This window comes from Epinephelus lanceolatus, chromosome 17 (assembly GCF_041903045.1).
Source record: "Epinephelus lanceolatus isolate andai-2023 chromosome 17, ASM4190304v1, whole genome shotgun sequence".
In the NCBI taxonomy this organism is placed as follows: domain Eukaryota; kingdom Metazoa; phylum Chordata; class Actinopteri; order Perciformes; family Serranidae; genus Epinephelus; species Epinephelus lanceolatus.
This window is the reverse complement of record NC_135750.1, coordinates 272178-293002: the sequence shown is the minus strand read 5'-3', so window position 1 is coordinate 293002 and position 20825 is coordinate 272178. Positions and strand designations below refer to the sequence as shown.

Below are 20825 nucleotides of genomic sequence, written 5' to 3'. Positions count from 1 at the left end.
TATGTACCCCTCTGTATGCACCTGTATCTACCCATATGTACCCCTCTGTATGCACCTGTATCTACCCATATGTACCCCTCTGTATGCACCTGTATCTACCCATATATACCTCTCTGTATGCACCTGTATCTACCCATATATATCCCTCTGTATGCACCTGTATCAACCCATATATATCCCTCTGTATGCACCTGTATCTACCCATATGTACCCCTCTGTATGCACCTGTATCTACCCATATATATCCCTCTGTATGCACCTGTATCTACCCATATGTATCCCTCTGTATGCACCTGTATCTACCCATATATACCCCTCTGTATGCACCTGTATCTACCCATATATATCCCTCTGTATGCACCTGTATCTACCCATATATATCCCTCTGTATGCACCTGTATCTACCCATATGTACCCTCTGTATGCACCTGTATCTACCCATATATACCTCTCTGTATGCACCTGTATCTACCCATATGTATCCCTCTGTATGCACCTGTATCGACCCATATATACCTCTCTGTATGCACCTGTATCTACCCATATATACCCCTCTGTATGCACCTGTATCTACCCATATATACCCCTCTGTATGCACCTGTATCTACCCATATATACCTCTCTGTATGCACCTGTATCGACCCATATATATCCCTCTGTATGCACCTGTATCTACCCATATGTACCCCTCTGTATGCACCTGTATCTACCCATATGTACCCCTCTGTATGCACCTGTATCTACCCATATGTACCCCTCTGTATGCACCTGTATCTACCCATATATACCTCTCTGTATGCACCTGTATCTACCCATATATATCCCTCTGTATGCACCTGTATCAACCCATATATATCCCTCTGTATGCACCTGTATCTACCCATATGTACCCCTCTGTATGCACCTGTATCTACCCATATATATCCCTCTGTATGCACCTGTATCTACCCATATGTATCCCTCTGTATGCACCTGTATCTACCCATATATACCCCTCTGTATGCACCTGTATCTACCCATATATATCCCTCTGTATGCACCTGTATCTACCCATATATATCCCTCTGTATGCACCTGTATCTACCCATATGTACCCTCTGTATGCACCTGTATCTACCCATATATACCTCTCTGTATGCACCTGTATCTACCCATATGTATCCCTCTGTATGCACCTGTATCGACCCATATATACCTCTCTGTATGCACCTGTATCTACCCATATATACCCCTCTGTATGCACCTGTATCTACCCATATATACCCCTCTGTATGCACCTGTATCTACCCATATATACCTCTCTGTATGCACCTGTATCTACCCATATATATCCCTCTGTATGCACCTGTATCTACCCATATATACCTCTCTGTATGCACCTGTATCTACCCATATATATCCCTCTGTATGCACCTGTATCTACCCATATATACCCCTCTGTATGCACCTGTATCTACCCATATATACCCCTCTGTATGCACCTGTATCTACCCATATATACCTCTCTGTATGCACCTGTATCTACCCATATATACCCCTCTGTATGCACCTGTATCTACCCATATATACCTCTCTGTATGCACCTGTATCTATCCATATATACCCCTCTGTATGCACCTGTATCTACCCATATATACCTCTCTGTATGTACCTGTATCGACCCATATATACCCCTCTGTATATAACCTCTGCATTAAGTTGTGTCTACATGTCAAAGGCAAGTTGGTTGGTGATGAAAGATGAGTCGGACACTTTGGCGTCAGTCACAATCTCTTTATAGGTTTTATCGTACACGGCGGAGCGACTACAAGCTCCGCCCAACCCACAACAACTGCCTTAAACGTCACAACTCTCCAGATCACAGAGAAACAAACAGAGACATACAAACATCACAACGTGTAACTGGAACTGAATTAAACTCTACAGCTGACCTGACGTTACCTTCCTGTTTGAGTCTGACCAGGGGTCACTCTGACAGAGAACCAGACGGCCATTATTCACACCCTGAGCTCTGTCTGACAGGCTCCAATCATCACCTGCTTCAGGTTAGCCAAGCAACGTTAGCTATTGAAGATGTGATCTTTCACAGAGCACAGTTCATCCTTAAAAAACACAATGTGTGAAGGTAGAAGATGTGTTGCACGTAAAAACTCAACAAGTCTTAGAAAGCTGCGTACATGTCATATTAAAGTTATATACACCTGTATATACGTCTGTATATATCTGCCTCTATATATACATATACCACTGTATATACCTGTGTACACCTCTGTACATACTTGTGTTCACACCTGTTCATACAGAGGTAAATACATTATATATACCTTTATATTTATGTGTATATACAACAGCATATACTTGCATATAGAAAGGTATAAACACATGTAAACAGAAGTATATACAGAAGTATACACCTGTGATACACAGAGGAATATACTTGTATATACTGAGGTATAAACAAAGGTATGCAATATAAACTGAAGTATATACAAAGGAATATATATGTATATAGAGGTTTAGACAGCAGTATATACTTGTATATACAAAGGAATATACATGTGTATATAGAGGTATATACAGAGGTATACGCCTGAAATGCAAAGAGGAATATAGATACATATACAAAGAGGAATATAGATACATATACAGAGATATATATCTATATATATACAGAAGTATAAATATATACTGTATTCTGTATATACCTATATACTTCTGTACCTCTGTATAGATATATGCCTCTGCTTATATCTCTGGATGCAGGTATATACTTCTTCACCTGTACTGTACCTCTGTATATAGGTATATACAGAGGTACAATACAGCGGTATACGCCTTTGTATATACAGCAGTATATACTTGTATATACAAAGGTGTATACAGAAGCATACAGAGGTACATACATAAGTACATACTTCTGTATATAACTGTGTATCTACAGAAGTATATATCTCTCGATACAGGTATATACAGAAGAAACCCTGTTTACACAGAAGCATATGGTCACAGTGGGACTATTGCAGTAACACTCTGTGACCTGTGGTGGCAGCACTGAGTGACCCTACTTCTAATGGATGTTTTGGCCGTCTGTTTCCATGTCAACGGACAGTGTCAGCAGTGCGATGGTGACGACCAGAGCCCGATCCATACGTGATGTCTGACATATAAACATCAGGACCAGCTGATAATGATGTGTTCACTGACATCTAGGGGGGGGGGGGGTTAATATTGTAATTTAATATTGTAATATTTGTTTATAATTTCAAACCCAGACCCAGATGATTTATTTACAGCAGCAGGTTTTTGTCCCTCCTGTTTAAAAATAAACTCTGTTCAACATATTTACACATGGAAAATATATCCACATTCACTGTGTGTGTGTGTGTTGTGTGTGTGTGTGTGTGTGTGTGTGTGTGTGGTGTTGTAACAATGGCGTATGTACAGACGATGGTTAGAAACCTCTCCTCTCACACTCCCTGATTTCTGGGGAAGAGGCAGACGGAGGTGAGGTGAGGGTGGGGGGAGGAGGGGGGAGACCCCAGTTCTTTGTGGTGGGCGGGGCTCTCAGGTGGCAGCCTCCGCTGCGCCCTCCTCCACCTGGTTGGCCTTGCCCATTGTCTTCAGCTTGGCGAGCAGCTCGCCGAACGTCTCCTTCACTCCCTTCTCCAGCAGCCAGCCTTCACTCTCACACTCCGGGTTCTCTGGGTCCTCCATCGTCTCAAGAGCTGTGGTCAGGTACTTTAACCCGGCCATGTCTGCTGACTGACACACACACACACACACACAGAAACATACCATTAGTACAGTCTGTAGACAGTTCTGCTCTTACAGTTAGGGCTGGCTCTTATAGTTAGGGCTGATTCTTAGAGTTAGGACCAGCTCTTATAGTTAGGACTGGCTCTTATAGTTAGGAATGGCTCTTACTAATAGGGCTGGCTCTTATAGTTAGGACTGTCTCTTATAGTTAGGAATGGTTCTTATAGTAAGGACTGACTCTTACAGTTAGGTCTGGCTCTTACAGTTAGGGCTGACTCTGATAGTTAGGGCTAACTCTTATAGTAAGGACTGGCTCTTATAGTTAGGAATGGCTCTTACTAATAGCGCTGGCTCTTATAGTTAGGGCTGTCTCTTATAGTAAGGACTGGCTCTTATAGTTAGAAAAGGCTCTTATAGTTAGGGCTGATTCTTAGAGTTAGGACCAGCTCTTATAGTTAGGACTGGCTCTTATAGTTAGGAATGGCTCTTACTAATAGGGCTGGCTCTTATAGTAAGGACTGTCTCTTATAGTTAGGAATGGTTCTTATAGTAAGGACTGACTCTTACAGTTAGGTCTGGCTCTTACAGTTAGGGCTGACTCTGATAGTTAGGGCTAACTCTTATAGTAAGGACTGGCTCTTATAGTTAGGAATGGCTCTTACTAATAGCGCTGGCTCTTATAGTTAGGGCTGTCTCTTATAGTAAGGACTGGCTCTTATAGTTAGAAAAGGCTCTTATAGTTAGGGCTGACTCTTACAGTTAGGTCTAGCTCTTACAGTTAGAGCTGACTCTTATAGTTAGGGCTGGCTCTTATAGTAAGGACTGGCTCTTAAAGTTAGGAATGGCTCTTATAGTTAGGACTGACTCTTACAGTTAGGTCTGGCTCTTACTAATAGCGCTGGCTCTTATAGTTAGGGCTGACTCTTACAGTTAGGTCTGGCTCTTACAGTTAGGGCTGACTCTTACAGTTAGGGCTGGCTCTTACAGTTAGGTCTGGCTCTTACAGTTAGGGCTGACTCTTACAGTTAGGTCTGGCTCTTACAGTTAGGGCTGACTCTTACAGTTAGGGCTGACTCTTACAGTTAGGTCTGGCTCTTACAGTTAGGGCTGACTCTTACAGTTAGGTCTGGATATTACAGTTAGGGCTGACTCTTACAGTTAGGGCTGGCTCTTACAGTTAGGGCTGGCTCTTACAGTTAGGGCTGACTCTTACAGTTAGGTCTGGCTATTACAGTTAGGGCTGACTCTTACAGTTAGGGCTGACTCTTATAGTTAGCGCTGACTCTAACAGTTAGGGCTGACTCTTGGAGTTAGGACTGGCTCTTATAGTTAGGAATGGCTCTTATAGTTAGGACTGACTCTTACAGTTAGGTCTGGCTCTTATAGTAAGGACTGGCTCTTACAGTTAGGGCTGACTCTTATAGTTAGGGCTAACGCTTATAGTTCGGGCTGACTCTTATAGTTAGGGCTGACTCTTAGAGTTAGGACTGGCTCTTATAGTTAGGACTGACTCTTATAGTTAGGGCTGACTCTTATAGTTAGGACTGACTCTTATAGTTAGGGCTGACTCTTAGAGTTAGGACTGGCTCTTATAGTTAGGACTGGCTCTTATAGTAAGGACTGGCTCTTACAGTTAGGTCTGACTCTTATAGTTAGGGCTAACTCTTATAGTTAGGACTGACTCTTATAGTTAGGGCTGACACTTAGAGTTAGGTCTGGCTCTTAGAGTTAGGACTGGTTCTTATAGTTAGGGCTGACTCTTAGAGTTAGGTCTGGCTCTTAGAGTTAGGACTGGTTCTTATAGTTAGGACTGGTTCTTATAGTTAGGGCTTACTCAGAGTTAGGATTGGTTCTTATAGTAAGGGTTGACTCTTATAGTAAGGAATAGCTCTTATAGTTAGGGCAGACTCTTAGAGTTAAGGTTAGCTCTTATAGTTAGGGCTGACTCTTATAATAAGGCTGACTCTTAGAGTTAGGACCAGCTCTTACAGTTAGGGCTGACTCTTACAGTTAGGTCTGGCTCTTACAGTTAGGGCTGACTCTTAGAGTTAGGACCAGCTCTTATAATTAGGGCTGACTCTTACAGTTAGGGCTGACTCTTATAGTTAGGGCTGGCTCTTATAGTTAGGACTGACTCTTATAGTTAGGGCTGACTCTTAGAGTTAGGACTGGTTCTTAGAGTTAGGACTGGTTCTTATAGTTAGGACTGGTTCTTATAGTAAGGACTGGCTCTTACAGTTAGGGCTGACTCTTATAGTTAGGACTGACTGTTATATTTAGGACTGACTCTTATAGTTAGGGCTGACTCTTAGAGTTAGGACTGGTTCTTATAGTAAGGACTGGCTCTTACAGTTAGGGCTGACTCTTATAGTTAGGACTGACTGTTATATTTAGGACTGACTCTTATAGTTAGGGCTGGCTCTTATAGTTAGGACTGACTCTTATATTTAGGACTGGTTCTTATAGTTAGGGCTGACTCTTATAGTTAGGACTGGTTCTTATAGGAAGGGCTGACTCTTATAGTAAGGAATGGCTCTTATAGTTTGGGCTAACTCTTACAGTAAAGGCTGACTCCAATAGTAAGGACTGGTTCTTATAGTCAGGACTGGCTCTTACAGTTAGGGCTGACTCTTATAGTCAGGCTGACTCTTAATAGGACTGACTCTTAGAGTTAGGGCTAACTCTTATAGTAAGGCTGACTCTTAGAGTTAGGACCAGCTCTTATAGTTAGGGCTGACTCTTATAGTAAGGCGGACTCTTATAGTAAGAGCTGACTCTTATAGTTAGGGCTGACTCTTGTAGTAAGGGATGGCTCTTATACTCAGGACTGTCTCTTATAGCAAGGAGTATCTCTGATAGTTAGGATTGACTCTCATAGTTAGGGTTGGCTCTTATGTTTAGGGCTGGTTCAGGCTTGCCTTGGACCAACCCCTAGTCAGGCTGTTAGAGACCTCGTCTGCCAGGGGACCTTGTATGATACACAGAGCCCCTTCTCTCCTTTTCTCTCTGACAATCTGAAATGTCTGTTCTTCTTTATTTGCTAACTGTGCTTCATGTCACTGACTCGGCTTCATTTCACTTACTCGGCTTCATGTCACTAACTCGGCTTCTTCTCCAGAGCCATTGTGCTCCACTGTCTTGCAAGTTCCCTCGATTCAAGGCTACGCCTGGATCAAGTGTTGTGCTCCAAAGTTAGGCTACATTTTGGCAAGGGGAAAATCCACAGGGCCATTTACACAGACGACCTTTGACCTCTGACCTCCAGATATCTGAACAAAAATGGGTTCTTTAGGTCCCCACAAGTCTCCCCTTTACAGACATGTTCTCTTTATGTCAGTCCCTACAGTCTGAGGAACAAACTATGCAGCTTTTTTCTACGCAAAGATTTTTTCTAACAGATGTTTACATTAGAAAGGAACACAGGACTAGTCGACCGTTGACCAACTGAGACCCTGTGTCCTCATTAGAGGACATCATATTCTGGGTTTGCTGCACATTACACTTCATCCTGCTTCAGACCTGTTGTCCTCGAACGTGGACACTTTTTGTGCCATCTACTGACAGTGACAAGGCCTCTGATTGGTCACAGAGAATCAACCTGATCTGAGAGCAGCAGAGTGATTGAGTTCAGGATGTTGTTCTTAAATCCGCCTGTCGTGACGCTTCAGGTCAAACTTGTTGTTTTGACCCATATAACCAATTGCTTTTCACTCTCAGTAACTGTCCCTCATCCTGAGCTTCCCAGAATGCAACCTGCTGCTGCTGGAGGCAGATTAACCCCCCCAGAATAGTTCCTGATCCTCGGTGAGCCTGACCACCACTCAGCGGCTTAATACGCCTCCACTGTGGCACCTGAACACCTCTGCTTCTTCCTCTCATGACTCCACATTTGATGGATACTGAATCTCAGTGCGACGCTTCGTCTGAACGCTTCAGTGTTCATTAGAAAACATTGTCTGACACAAGGAACATGAAACTAAATGTTCCAGACAGATTTCAGTGCACGATCAGACACAGTTTGATGAGACATCTTAAAATCAGCCTTTTTAAAAATGGTGTCTGGTGTGAGCGGTGATCAGCCCGTTGTTGTTTGTCATGAAGCCGTTGCTCGTTCAGTGCTAATGCTAATCAGTGGCTAATCAATTACAGAGTTAACCCAGAGCATTTAAGGTGGCTTTGGTTAATTTCCTGCAGGTGTGCTGTGATTATCAGATTAAGAAGAGCAGTTATCCTGCGTTCACCTCCAGAAGAAAGTCCTCACTTTTCTTTTATCTCACAACAAACAGAAACAGAAACCTTTTCTTCACTTCCTGCTGTTTGTACTCAAAGTGCTGCTCCCTTCACCAGCCCCGCCCCCTGGGCCTCCTGTCCAATCAGATACTTTCAAAACATTATCATGGCCTTGACATCAGAGATCAAGAAACAGAAACCAAAGATTCTGATAAAGGCCCAGAGGTGGAAGCATCGGCAGCCGGAGTCAGGCCAGGTTATTTGGCCTGATTCTGGGCCATCATTCATCCCAAGTTTCAGCTGAATTGGGCAGCCAGATGCGGCCTGAGTTATCTCCTCCAGCATGCCGAGTTCATGCCGATGCTGGGCCAGGTCATTCAGACCACCTGGGGATCATTGGTGAATTTGAGTTCATCAAAGAATAAAAATCTCTCAGAGCAGAAGAAGAAAAAACAAACTCACAGTCATATGAGCGCTCATCAGACTCTCTTCTCATTGGCTGGTTAATTAAAGATCACTGACCAATCAGGTTAGAGCTCAGACTGACTGGTGGCGCTGAAGTTCCTCTAAATGCTCTTACCTCTTTGTGGTCTTTAGTGTCTGTTTGTAGTTGTTTAGTGTCTGTTTGTAGTTTACTGTATCTGTGACGTTGTTTAGCATATCTCTGTAGTTGTCCAGCATCTTCTTGTAGTTGTTTAGCATCTGTTTGAAGTTATGCATATCTTTGTAGTTGTTTAGTGTATCTTTGTAGTTGTTTTGCGTGTCCTTATGGTTGTCAAGCATCTCTTTGTAGTTGTTCAGTGCCTGTTTGTAGTTTAATGTATCTTTGTTGTTGTTAAGCGTATCTTTGTGGATGTTTAGCACATTGTTATGTCTTTGTAGTTGTTTAAATGGACCTGCATTTGTATAGCGCCTTTCTAGTCATCTAGTGACCACTCAAAGCGCTTTTTACACTACGAGTCACGTTCACCCATTCACACGCACATTCATACACTGGTGGCCGAGGCTACCATACAAGGTGCCACCTGCTACTCAGTTTTAACACACTCACACACCGATGGAACAGCCATCGGGAGCAATTTGGGGTTCAGTATCTTGCTCAAGGATACTTCAACATGCAGCCTGGAGGAGCCCGGGATCAAACCGCTGATCTTTCGATTGGTGGACGAGCCACAGCCGCCCCCTAGCGTCTGTTTGTAGTTTAATGTGTCTTTGTTGTTGTTTAGTGAATTTTTGTAGTTGTTTAAGGCCTCTTTGTAGTCGCCTTGCATCTCGTTGTAGTTGCGTCTGTAGTTGTTTAGCATCCGTTTAAAGATTTGCCTACGTTTGCAGTTTTTTTTTAGCATATCTTTGTAGTTGCTTAGCGCATCTTTGTTGTTAAGCATGTCTTTGTATTTTCGAGCATCCTGGTAGTCGTTTAGCATCTGTTTGTAGTTTAATGTATCTTTGTAGTTGTTTAATGTATCTCTGTTGTTGTGTTGTGTATCTTTGTAGTTGTTTTGGGTTTGTTTGAAGATTTGCATATCTGTAGTTTTTTAGCACGTCTTAGTGGTTGTTTAGTGTCTCTTTGTAGTTGTTAAGTGTGTCTTTGTTCTTTCGAGCATTCTGGTAGTCGTTTAGCGGCTGTTTGTAGTTTAATGTGTCTTTGTAGTTATTAGTGTCTCTTTGTAGATATCCTATCAGCTTTCATCAGGCTCTCATCTCACGGATTGGTTAATTGAAGGCCTTCCTGTTGAAGGAACAGTTCAACATGTGGTGAACCTCTCTTCTTCTGTTTCCTGCTAAGGTTTCAATGTTCAGACTGATGACTCGACATGACTGGCTCCAGTCTAAAGACTTCCTGTAAAACTTCAAACTGTTGTTTTTATACTTCAGATAAAACAAACCAGACAGATCGTGTCTACCAGCTTTAGAGGAGGTGGAGCCAGGCTGTTTTAATTTGTTTCCAGTAATCATAAGTGCTATATCATAGGCAACTGGACTTGCTTGTGTTTCTTGAAGACGTGTTGCCTTGCATCCAAGAAGCTTCTTCAGTTCTAAATGACTGGTACGAAATTGCAGGCTATAAACCCTGTGTGGGTGGGAACCCTTGTAGAGTCGCAGGGGTCATAGACCAGTAACCAGTCATTTAGAAGCTTCTTGGATGAGAGGCGAAACGTCTTCAAGAAACACGTCCAAGTCCAGTTGCCTACGATATAGCACTTACGATTACAACAATTTGTTTCCAGTCTTTGTGCTAAGCTAAGCTAACCAGCTGCTGCTCCATATTCAGCATACAGACATGAGAGTCTTATCTGAGGATCTGAAGATGATTTCACCAAACGTTGAACTGTTCCTTTAAGCCACAGCGTGGCCCAGGCTGGATGCTGATTGGCTTTAGTGGGTTGAGGGTGGAGCCTTACCTCCAGGAAGATGGTGGCGATAATGAGCACGCCGATGCTGGTCATCATGCTGCTGAAGTAGGCAAAGAGGGCCTCGCGGCAGCCTCGGGTCCAGATGTTGAGCTCCTCGATGCGATGGTCGTAGTCATAGTGGGCGGAGTTATTGGTCAGGTGGTGCTGGATGCAGGGCCGAGGGGAGCCAGGGTTACAGCAGCTGAACGGGACACTGTCCATCAGGTACTTCCCCTCCACATTACTGAGGACACGACTGCAGGACAGAGACAGTCAGTTAATCTTAAGTACAGAGAGGTCAGGGGTCAGAGGTCAGAGGTCAGACACACTGCCCAGCTGGACGGCACAGTCATGGGTGTAGGGATGGATCACTGAGTGGGTCTACCAGGACACCCTGAATCCCCTGAACCCTGCTGAATCCACCTGAACCCTGGACCAGAGCCTCTGTTTGAAGTTACTGCTCACATTTGTTTTTTGGATGTTAATCAACTGCAAAATGAACAGGAAGAGACACTTTGAGGTCATGTTGAGTCTCTTTGTTATAGTTTGATTAGAAATGTGAACAGTGAGTCAGACAGAGGCTCCGTTTCAAGGTTTTCGTAAGCTTTTACTAATTTTGGTGACCTCTTGACCTTTACTTTGGTGCCACCATCAGGAGAAAACAGTTCACTTGTTCAAAGTCAGTCTCAGTTCATTTCAGTCTAATCATCATCATCACCATCAGCACCATCGAGTTTGTAAATCTGTGTCGTTGACTTCAGTTAAACAGGACGAAACATGACGGTGACTTCAGGAGGTCAAAGGTTTGTTCCTCTGATGAAGGAGAATGATAAACAACAGTATCATCAGCGTATGAGACGAGAATCTCTCAGAGTCTGCACTGTTAGCGCAGATACACATGTAGAGTTTGTCCTAAGGATGGAAGGAAAGATCCTGTGGTTTCATCCTCTGGAGACCAGGAAAAAGATCAGGACACTTCGTCAGAACAATGTTAGACAGCAACAGGACAACTGTGTCCGTTTTCACCTCTGACTGAACAATCCTTCCTCCAGAGTAAAAACACACGTTACTGATGTTGACTGATGTTTTCTTTGTTACTGGTCTGTAAACAGATGTCGTCTCTGTGCGTCAGGAGCAGGATGACATCACCGTCTCTTTGTTAATGACCTGTCAGGTATCAGGTGACATCACCTGGCAGAATCGGACTGTTACCTTCCTAATATTTGTGCACTGGTAAATGTTTGTATTCTCAGACAGTTTGTATATTTTAAGTCCAGACATAATATTACAGATTTTAATTCATCAGACTGTGTCAGACTGAGAGGTTTTTATTTTACACACAATGTTTCTTATTTACAGAGAAGCTTCATTTAAGCTTTAAGACCACGACCTGAGTGTTAACTGTTACTGACAGAAACCAGTGTTAGCTTAGCTCCAGTTTTCAGATGACAAGCCAAAAAACTAGAATTTAGTGATTCTGAAGAAAACTAATGACAGCTCCCGAGAGTCACAGCCCTCAGGACCTGAACCATGTGCTGTCTAGGGTTACAACGGTATGAGATTTTCATGGTATGATAACGTCCCAGAAAATATCACACAGTTATTATTATTATCATTATTATCATTCTTATTATTGTCATTATTATCATTATTATTTACCATCAGTCAGACTGATCCTTGAAGACACAGAAGGATTACTGTTGGTTTTATTTCTATAACTGAAACTTGAAATGTGTTTTTAATGAAGTTTGTGTAAAAAGTTTCCTCTTAAAAAATAACTCCGATAATAAAGACAAGATTTAACCACTGGCTATAGTTTATTTTTTGTATCATAGATTATTAAATGTACACAGAATGATGACTGTTTCAATATCACGGTATCCTTAAAGCCAGTACACTGCTGTAACTGTCGTGCTGTCACAACTTAAATCATCAAAATTATAAAACTCAAAGCTAAAATCTCTGTAGAGCTACATTGGCATAAATGACGGTGTAATGCTGACATGAACAACCTGACACAGTTGGATCATTTGAAGACGACGTTACAGACTGATGACATTGAGAACACATCAGAGGGCTGATGGGATGTTTCACTTTTCTCTCTTTGTGACGTCATAAAAAACGAAGCATCAGTCAAACTGATGATGTTTTGATATCTAAGAAAACTCAAAGCAGATATAGCATAAGTGTGTTGTCAGAAGGAGGCGCTGATCAACCTTTATCACCTCAGTGACCTGTGAGTTCACCTCGTAGTTCATCTGAGCTTTTTCTAATTGCAGTCTGATCCATGACGACAGGTCGGAGTGTATCAGTATGAATATCATCAGACCCGCCCACTGATGATGCAGTCTGGTGATACGTTCTGATGATGCAGTCTGGTGATACGTTCTGATGATGCAGTCTGATGATGCGGTCAGATGATGCAGTCTAGTGATACGTTCTGATGATGCAGTCTGATGATGCGGTCTGATGATGCAGTCTGATGATACAGTCTGATGATGCGGTTGGATGATGCAGTCAGATGATACGTTCTGATGATGCGGTCAGATGATGCAGTCTGATGATACGTTCTGATGATGCAGTCTGATGATACGTTCTGATGATGCAGTCTGATGATGCAGTCTGATGATGCGGTCGGATGATGCAGTCTGATGATGCAGTCTGATGATGCGGTCGGATGATGCAGTCTGATGATGCAGTCTGATGATGCAGTCTGATGATGCGGTCGGATGATGCAGTCTGATGATGCAGTCTGATGATACAGTCTGATGATGCAGTCTGATGATGCAGTCTGATGATGCGGTCGGATGATGCAGTCTGATGATGCAGTCTAGTGATACGTTCTGATGATGCAGTCTGATGATGCAGTCTGATGATGCAGTCTGATGATGCGGTCGGATGATGCAGTCTGATGATGCAGTCTGATGATGCAGTCTGATGATGCGGTCGGATGATGCAGTCTGATGATGCAGTCTGATGATGCAGTCGGATGATGCAGTCTGATGATGCGGTCGGATGATGCAGTCTGATGATGCAGTCTGATGATGCAGTCTGATGATGCAGTCTGATGATGCGGTCGGATGATGCAGTCTGATGATGCAGTCTAGTGATACGTTCTGATGATGCAGTCTGATGATGCGGTCTGATGATGCAGTCTAGTGATACGTTCTGATGATGCAGTCTGATGATGCAGTCTAGTGATACGTTCTGATGATGCAGTCTGATGATGCGGTCGGATGATGCAGTCTGATGATGCAGTCGGATGATGCAGTCGGATGATGCAGTCTGATGATGCAGTCTAGTGATACGTTCTGATGATGCAGTCTGATGATGCGGTCGGATGATGCAGTCTGATGATGCAGTCTAGTGATACGTTCTGATGATGCAGTCTGATGATGCGGTCAGATGATGCAGTCTGATGATGCGGTCGGATGATGCAGTCTGATGATGCAGTCTGATGATGCAGTCTGATGATGCGGTCGGATGATGCAGTCTGATGATGCAGTCTAGTGATACGTTCTGATGATGCAGTCTGATGATGCGGTCAGATGATGCAGTCTGATGATGCGGTCGGATGATGCGGTCGGATGATGCAGTCTGATGATGCAGTCTGATGATGCGGTCGGATGATGCAGTCTGATGATGCAGTCTGATGATGCGGTCGGATGATGCAGTCTGATGATGCAGTCTGATGATGCAGTCTGATGATGCGGTCGGATGATGCAGTCTGATGATGCAGTCTGATGATGCAGTCTAGTGATACGTTCTGATGATGCAGTCTGATGATGCAGTCTGATGATGCAGTCTGATGATGCGGTCGGATGATGCAGTCTGATGATGCAGTCTGATGATGCGGTCGGATGATGCAGTCTGATGATGCAGTCTGATGATGCGGTCTGATGATGCAGTCTGGTGATGCAGTCTGGTGATATGTTCTGATGATGCGGTCAGATGATGCAGTCTGATGATGCAGTCAGATGATGCAGTCTGGTGATGCAGTCAGATGATGCAGTCTGGTGATGCGGTCTGATGATGCAGTCTGATGATGCGGTCAATGTTACCACCCACACCACCCTCACACACTCAGAGCGCAATGACACATCTGTGAGAACACTTTTTATCAACTACAACTCAACATTCAACACGAATTCTCTGAACGCTCCTCACCCTACAAACCAACGCCATCCTTCTGTACCTGAGCTGAACTTCCTGTCAGACCAACCTCAGGTACATCTGGGTATAAGAGGTATAACCACAGGGATCCCTCAGAGCGGCGTGCTGAGCCTTCTGCTGTTCACACTCTTCACTGTGCGACCTCAGACCAACAGCAGATTTATTAAACTCTACAGTCAGCTGATCAGTGGAGGGGCAGGGACTTCCTACAGAAGATGTCAGAGTCAGGAAAATAATTTCTCCCTGAACGCAGAACAATGAGGTGATTACTGAGCCTCAGAGGAGGAACGGGCCGCACACGCCACGACACATTGCTGAGTTTCACCTGGTCTCAGATCATCAGGAAAACTCTGCAGCAACTGACAAATGCCAGCTGAGATCCTCAGCAGCTGTTACAGACACACAGCAGAGTGTTGTCACCAGTTCAACTACAGTCTGCAGAGGAAGTCCTCCCAATCAGGACAGGAAGTCCCTCCAGGGTCTGATAAAATCTATACAGCTCATCTCAGGAGCAGTGTCCCATCTGTTCAGGAACTTTATAACAATGAGGACATCAGGATGGTCCATGACATCATGGAGGACAGAACACACCCCCGACCACAGTCTCTGCTGCCGTCAGGCCAACGGTACAGGACGGTGACATCAGGGACAATGACACAGACCGACAGCCCAACCACCACCATTATCACCACCATCATCACCACCATCACCACCATCACCATCATCATCATCATCACCATCACCACCATCACCATCATCATCATCACCATCACCTAACACACACCTGACTGACAGCTTCACCATCAGACTGCTGAACATCAGCATCAAACACCCAACAATCATTCATTCATTTATTTTTCTTGAAACTGAACCTTAATTTTAATGTGATTGTTTGTGTGAAGAGAGAAATTAACATTTTCATTGTACGATATAAAACCGCTGAGTTTTTACTGAACATGACGATAAACTTCTGAAATCTAAAAAAAAACAAAAACAAGAAAAACAAACATTTAGATAAAAAACATCAGTCAACGTCACGTCATAGTGTTTTGATGAAAATATAACAGGTCATAGTTTGACTTCAACAGATCTGGCACAAGACTCCTTGCACTGTCACTGACATCATCACCTTCCCTCAGGCCTGATGGCTGATGGGTAAAATTGGATGATGATAAATAATCAGAGAGACAGTGACATCTGTTAACACACAAACGTGCAAACACACATCTACAACTACACACCTGCACACATACATCTGTCTTACTGACCACTCCCTGTCAGAAAACTGTTGGTTGTTTCTCAGCAGCTGTCGTGGCAAGCGAATCGAGCGCTCCCTGAGCAGACAGGTGTGGTTTAACCTTGTCATGTCAGCGGCAGCGAGCTGGAAATCAGATCCTGACAGATTATAGACTTAAAGCGAAGAGGCCGGTACATCGACCTCCTGCACGGGAACTTTTACCTCCTTAATTCCCTCAGTTATCCTCCACTGACCCTGATACCCAGCTCTCCCTGTCAGCCCGCTCAGCTCACCACAGGTCGGACACCTGAACCAGGCAGTGTCCACAGGAAGCTCAAAGTCGAACCTGAGTTCAGAGGAAATGAACTTCAGAGGAAGTGAGAAATAAAACACCCTGATCAGAGGTCGGCTTGATTTGACCCTGAGGGAAACAATCAGTAACAGGACAAGGTTCATAAATCAGAGTGAGGAGACAAAGACGTGAGACCCGCAGACGGACGTCTGTTTCACAGCTGCAGCAAACTCTTTGATTATTCTTTGGTCGTTTAATTAATTGTGCGGTCGATAAAACATCAGTCAACGAACTGATGATCAGACTGTCTGAGCTGGGACCGATCGATGTGTTGTTGGGTGGGTGCGTTAAACAGTGGGTGTGTTATTCGGTCAGCGTACTCACTCTTTGACCTGATCGTTGCTCATGTCCAGGTAGCGGTTGCTGATCCACTGAACCTCGAACCAGTCCCTGAAGTTGTTGTTTCCGCAGCAGCGAAACTCGATCTGCGTCATGTCCAGTGTCCTCTTCATGAAGCAACGTCCCGGCGTGTCAGTGTCCTTGTAGAACTTGATGCTGTTCTTGAGACCCTCGGCCAGCGTCAGGTACACGGCGAACTGCATAAGGAAGCAGAACAGCGCCGTCAGCAGCAGCAGCGCGTTGAAGCCACAGCACAGCAGCAGATACGACTTCAGCATCGGCTTCCACTTGGCGAACTTGATGGGGTCCAGAGAGTCGTGGCACACCTTTCCTCCGAAGGCGTTGACCCCGCAGGCCAGCAGGCCCACCAGGATCAGCAGGTTCGGCACTAAGTGGCTCTCGTTGTTGTCCATCATCTCGCTTCTCTTCCGCAGCTCGATCTTGAAGAAGATGCCCAGGCTGAAGATGAGGATGCCCACGATGACAGAGAGCCAGTAGATCATCCACAGACCCTGAGCCAGCTTCACCCGCTTTTGCAGGTTGAACTTCACTGGCATGAACGGCATCTTACCGTCTCAGTGTGACCGCAGCCAAAATCACCAAATGTCAGGTACCAACAGGAAAAGAGTTTGTTTGAAGAGTGACTCAAGAACCCGTCAGAGTTTCAGAGTTTTAATCCGTCACAGAAAGACTCGCTCAGAACGCCTGCTTTCAGACCCATAATGCCGAGCTGCAGGTCAGGACAGTCCATAGTGCTGGGGGCGCAGATCAAACCTAATATTCACATCCAGCCGTCAGACGTGTGGTGGTCTCTTGGTTTCCTGCAGAGAGAAAGTGTGAGTGTGAGCGGGCAGCAGCTCGTCATCCTGACCCTGTGATCGGCTCTGATCTCATTACAGCAGATCAGCTGCGTCTTTAATCCGCCGACTTAACGATAATTGGTTTGATGTTAAGCAGCAGCAGCTTCCTCCTCACAGAGCGCAACACCTCAGCAGCTCACCTATCCCCCCTCGCTGCAAGTGATCCTCACACACAGGAAGTCATCATCCGTCCACTCAGCAAACAGAAGACCAGAAACTTCCTGTGACAGACGTGGCGCTGTTGGGGCAGTGAAGGCTGTTACCATGGAAACATACCAGCCAATCACATCACAACAAGTTTGAGATGATGATCACTCTGCGGTCACTGTGGTGGATTGTTCCCTCTGGATTGGGAGAAAGTTTCTGAACTAACAGAAGGAGTTCAAGTATCTCGTGGTCTTGTTCACAGTGAGGGTAGAATGGAGCGTGAGATAGTTCGGCAGTTTGGTGCAGCGCCTGCAGTGATGATGGCGCTGTGCTGAACTGTCGTGTTGAAGAGGGAGCTGAGCCAGTAGGGCGAAGCTTTCCATTTCCTGGTCCATCTCCATCCCAACCCTCACCTATGGTCATGAGCTCTGGGTAGTGACTGAAAGAATGAGGTCACAGATACAAGCGTCTGAAATGAGTTTCCTCTGTAGGGTGTCTGGGCTCAGCCTTAGAGATAGGGGGAGGAGTCAGACATCTGGAGGGAGCTCGGAGTAGAGCCGCTGCTCCTTCATGTGTAGTGTAAGATTTAATCTTTAATCAGGTAAAGGTGTTATACTGCATAAGTTGATTAAGAGTAAAAGTTCATATAACAATGTTTTATGTATAAGTTCCTATAAAACTGTTTGTTATGCATCTTTGTGTGATGAAACACTGTTATACAAGTCTATGTATTCATAACACAAGGTTATGTATTCACGTTGAAAAGCACACATATACCACACCATGTACTGTCTGATGATAACACACACACTCTAATGTTTGTATAGCATGACACACACTCTAAAGTTAACATTGTATGAAAGCACAGGGGACAGTATAAAGAAAGTCCCCAGGTTTCATATGTTTTTAAAAAATAAAGTGAAACCAGGCTCGAATCTAATGGTGGGAGAATTTGGAGATTTCCAGGTCCGGAGATTACACCATTAGGTCATGTTTGGACAAGGGCCCAAGGGGCCTGCCACCAATAGATTTGGACCAGATGGAAAAGGGCTAAAAAGAAAAAGACCTGCCACCAATAGATTCAAACACAGGTAGGAAGGACTAAGGGAAAAGGGTGGAGATTCTCTCGAATCTTCACCAGCATAAAAGGGAGAGCGCAGAAAGTGAAACTTCAGTCTTGCTCTGGAGCCTGACTCATAGAGTTGTATGTGTTGATGCTTGTGAACACATTAAACTCGATTGCACCAGATTCTCTTTGACTCCAGTGTTTCTCTGAGTGTCAGCCAACTGAACCTAAGATACTAAATCAACTCAGAGGACGATCTGCAGGAGAAGTAGAAGACGAGGTCGGGAGCCATCTGGCCCACTTCCAGGCACCGATTTTCGCTTCTACACATGTTGAGGTGGTTCAACATCTGATCAGGATCCTCCTGGTCCAGCTGGTAGGAGGCCCCGGGGCAGACCCAGAACACACTGGAGGGATTATAGATCTCATCTGGTCTGGGAACACCTCGGGTCCTCCAGGAGGAGCTGAGGAGAGTAAAGAACATGTACTTCATTATGCATTACCTACAGTATGTTGTACCTGAAGTATACAGTACCTGTAGTACTTGCTGTATGTACTTCCTCCTACTCTGTGGCAGTAGCAGGCACCCCTCAAACTTTCTTGCAAAATTTTCTAGTTTATATTATAGTGGTGTATTGTATATGAATCATGATCATGATGATCAATGATTATCAATCTGATGCTGGTTTTGTTTCATCACTGTAGCGAGTATCTCACTATCACTGTCCTCGATTTTAAGAAGCTACAAATTATATTCAACCACAAAATAAGTCTGAAAAGCTGCAAATCAGATCAGAAGCACAGAGAGTTGTTGACTAGAGATGATACGCCGTCTCATGGCGGTCACTTCCTGTCGACGTTACAGATCAGAAGCACAGAGAGTCGTTGACTAGAGATGATACGCCGTCTCATGGCGGTCACTTCCTGTCGACGTTACAGATCAGAAGCGCAGAGAGTCGTTGACTAGAGATGATACGCCGTCTCATGGCGGTCACTTCCTGTCGACGTTACAGATCAGAAGCACAGAGAGTCGTTGACTAGAGATGATACGCCGTCTCATGGCGGTCACTTCCTGTCGACGTTACAGATCAGAAGCACAGAGAGTCGTTGACTAGAGATGATACGCCGTCTCATGGCGGTCACTTCCTGTCAACGTTACAGATCAGAAGCACAGAGAGTCGTTGACTAGAGATGATACGCCGTCTCATGGTGGTCACTTCCTGTCAACACGCAGCTCTGACAGCAGCTTTCTTTTTTTACTTGTCATTTAATCTCCAGTATGATCTGGACTGTAGAGAAACAGTCCGAACACTGACTCCATGAACGCAGCTGTCACATGGTGTCCTGATGAAACACGTCATCAGAAATCAGAGTGTAACATTATTAATAGCGCGAACACAAGCAGGAAGTGCTTTTAAAGTTTTTATTGGTTTTGTAGTTCATATACAATATCATACATGTATAGTTTATACAAGAATTCACATATTAACACAGCGGCAATCACGATGGCGGCGACATGCTGCCGACACGTTCGTTTGTTTATACCCAAAAAAAAAAAAGAAAAAAAAAAAAAGAAAATCAGATTCAGATAAACTAATAAATAAATAAATAAATGAAGGAGACGTTTCTGTTCGCTGCTTGACTCTGGACAAACTCATAAAAAACAACTCATCCTAACAGGAAGTGACATCACACACCGCTCCTCCAGAACAAACCCACCAACCACAAAGCCCTGTAAATAAAAACAATAAAACAACAAAACTAAAACATGACGTGACGTCTATTCCTCGTCGATACGCAGCTGATATGTTTTTACACCTATCACTACTCCCACTGTGATGTCGTCAACATCTTTTGCCATGGAAACCAACTGAGGACCAAAGAAAAGAGTCTCTGAACACTACACTACCCATCAGCCTTGGCTGCAGCTTTGTGATTGGCTGGTTGTTGGTGACATACACCCCAGTTTTTCCCATCATGTAACAGGATCACCTGTCAGTGACATCAGCAAGGGGGCTGGGCTTCATTTTGGTTCAACTTCCTGTCAAAAAAGAAAAGGAAAGAAAAAACAGAAAATCTCCAAAACCTAAACTGAATAAAATCTGAAAACATCTTCCTGTGTGTGAGCAGAGGGGGCGGAGTCTGTCTCACTGCCTCTCTCTGACTGGTGGAGTGAAATATGGACAGGGTCAAAGGTCAAAGGTCAGGAGCTGAAAAAATCCCTGAAAGCTGATTGGAGCTCAGTGCTGGGCTGCAGGAAGCTGATTGGTCG

The 20825-nt window shown here is 44.3% G+C and overlaps 1 protein-coding gene across 1 annotated transcript; it reads right to left on the bottom strand.

Moving 5' to 3' along the window:
* Positions 1 to 1758: 1758 nt before the first annotated feature.
* Positions 1759 to 17521, bottom strand: prph2b (peripherin 2b (retinal degeneration, slow)). The gene is made up of 3 exons (XM_033612426.2): positions 16466 to 17521; positions 10389 to 10635; positions 1759 to 3762 (listed from the first exon to the last, which is right to left on the bottom strand). Exons 1-3 carry the CDS (start codon positions 17044 to 17046, stop codon positions 3565 to 3567), a joined length of 1026 nt encoding a protein of 341 aa, XP_033468317.1. The 5' UTR covers positions 17047 to 17521; the 3' UTR covers positions 1759 to 3564.
* Positions 17522 to 20825: the final 3304 nt, after the last annotated feature.

What these genes read in the sequence shown, in the direction of transcription:
- prph2b (XM_033612426.2), bottom strand. Translation starts at nt 17,046, where the DNA reads ATGCCGTTCATGCCAGTGAAGTTCAACCTGCAAAAGCGGGTGAAGCTG. An exon ending in AGCAACGATCAGGTCAAAGA is followed by an intron (nt 10,636 to 16,465) that starts GTGAGTACGCTG and finishes TCTGTCCTGCAG; the next exon opens with TCGTGTCCTCAGTAATGTGG. An exon ending in TCGCCACCATCTTCCTGGAG is followed by an intron (nt 3,763 to 10,388) that starts GTAAGGCTCCAC and finishes TGTGTGTGTCAG; the next exon opens with TCAGCAGACATGGCCGGGTT.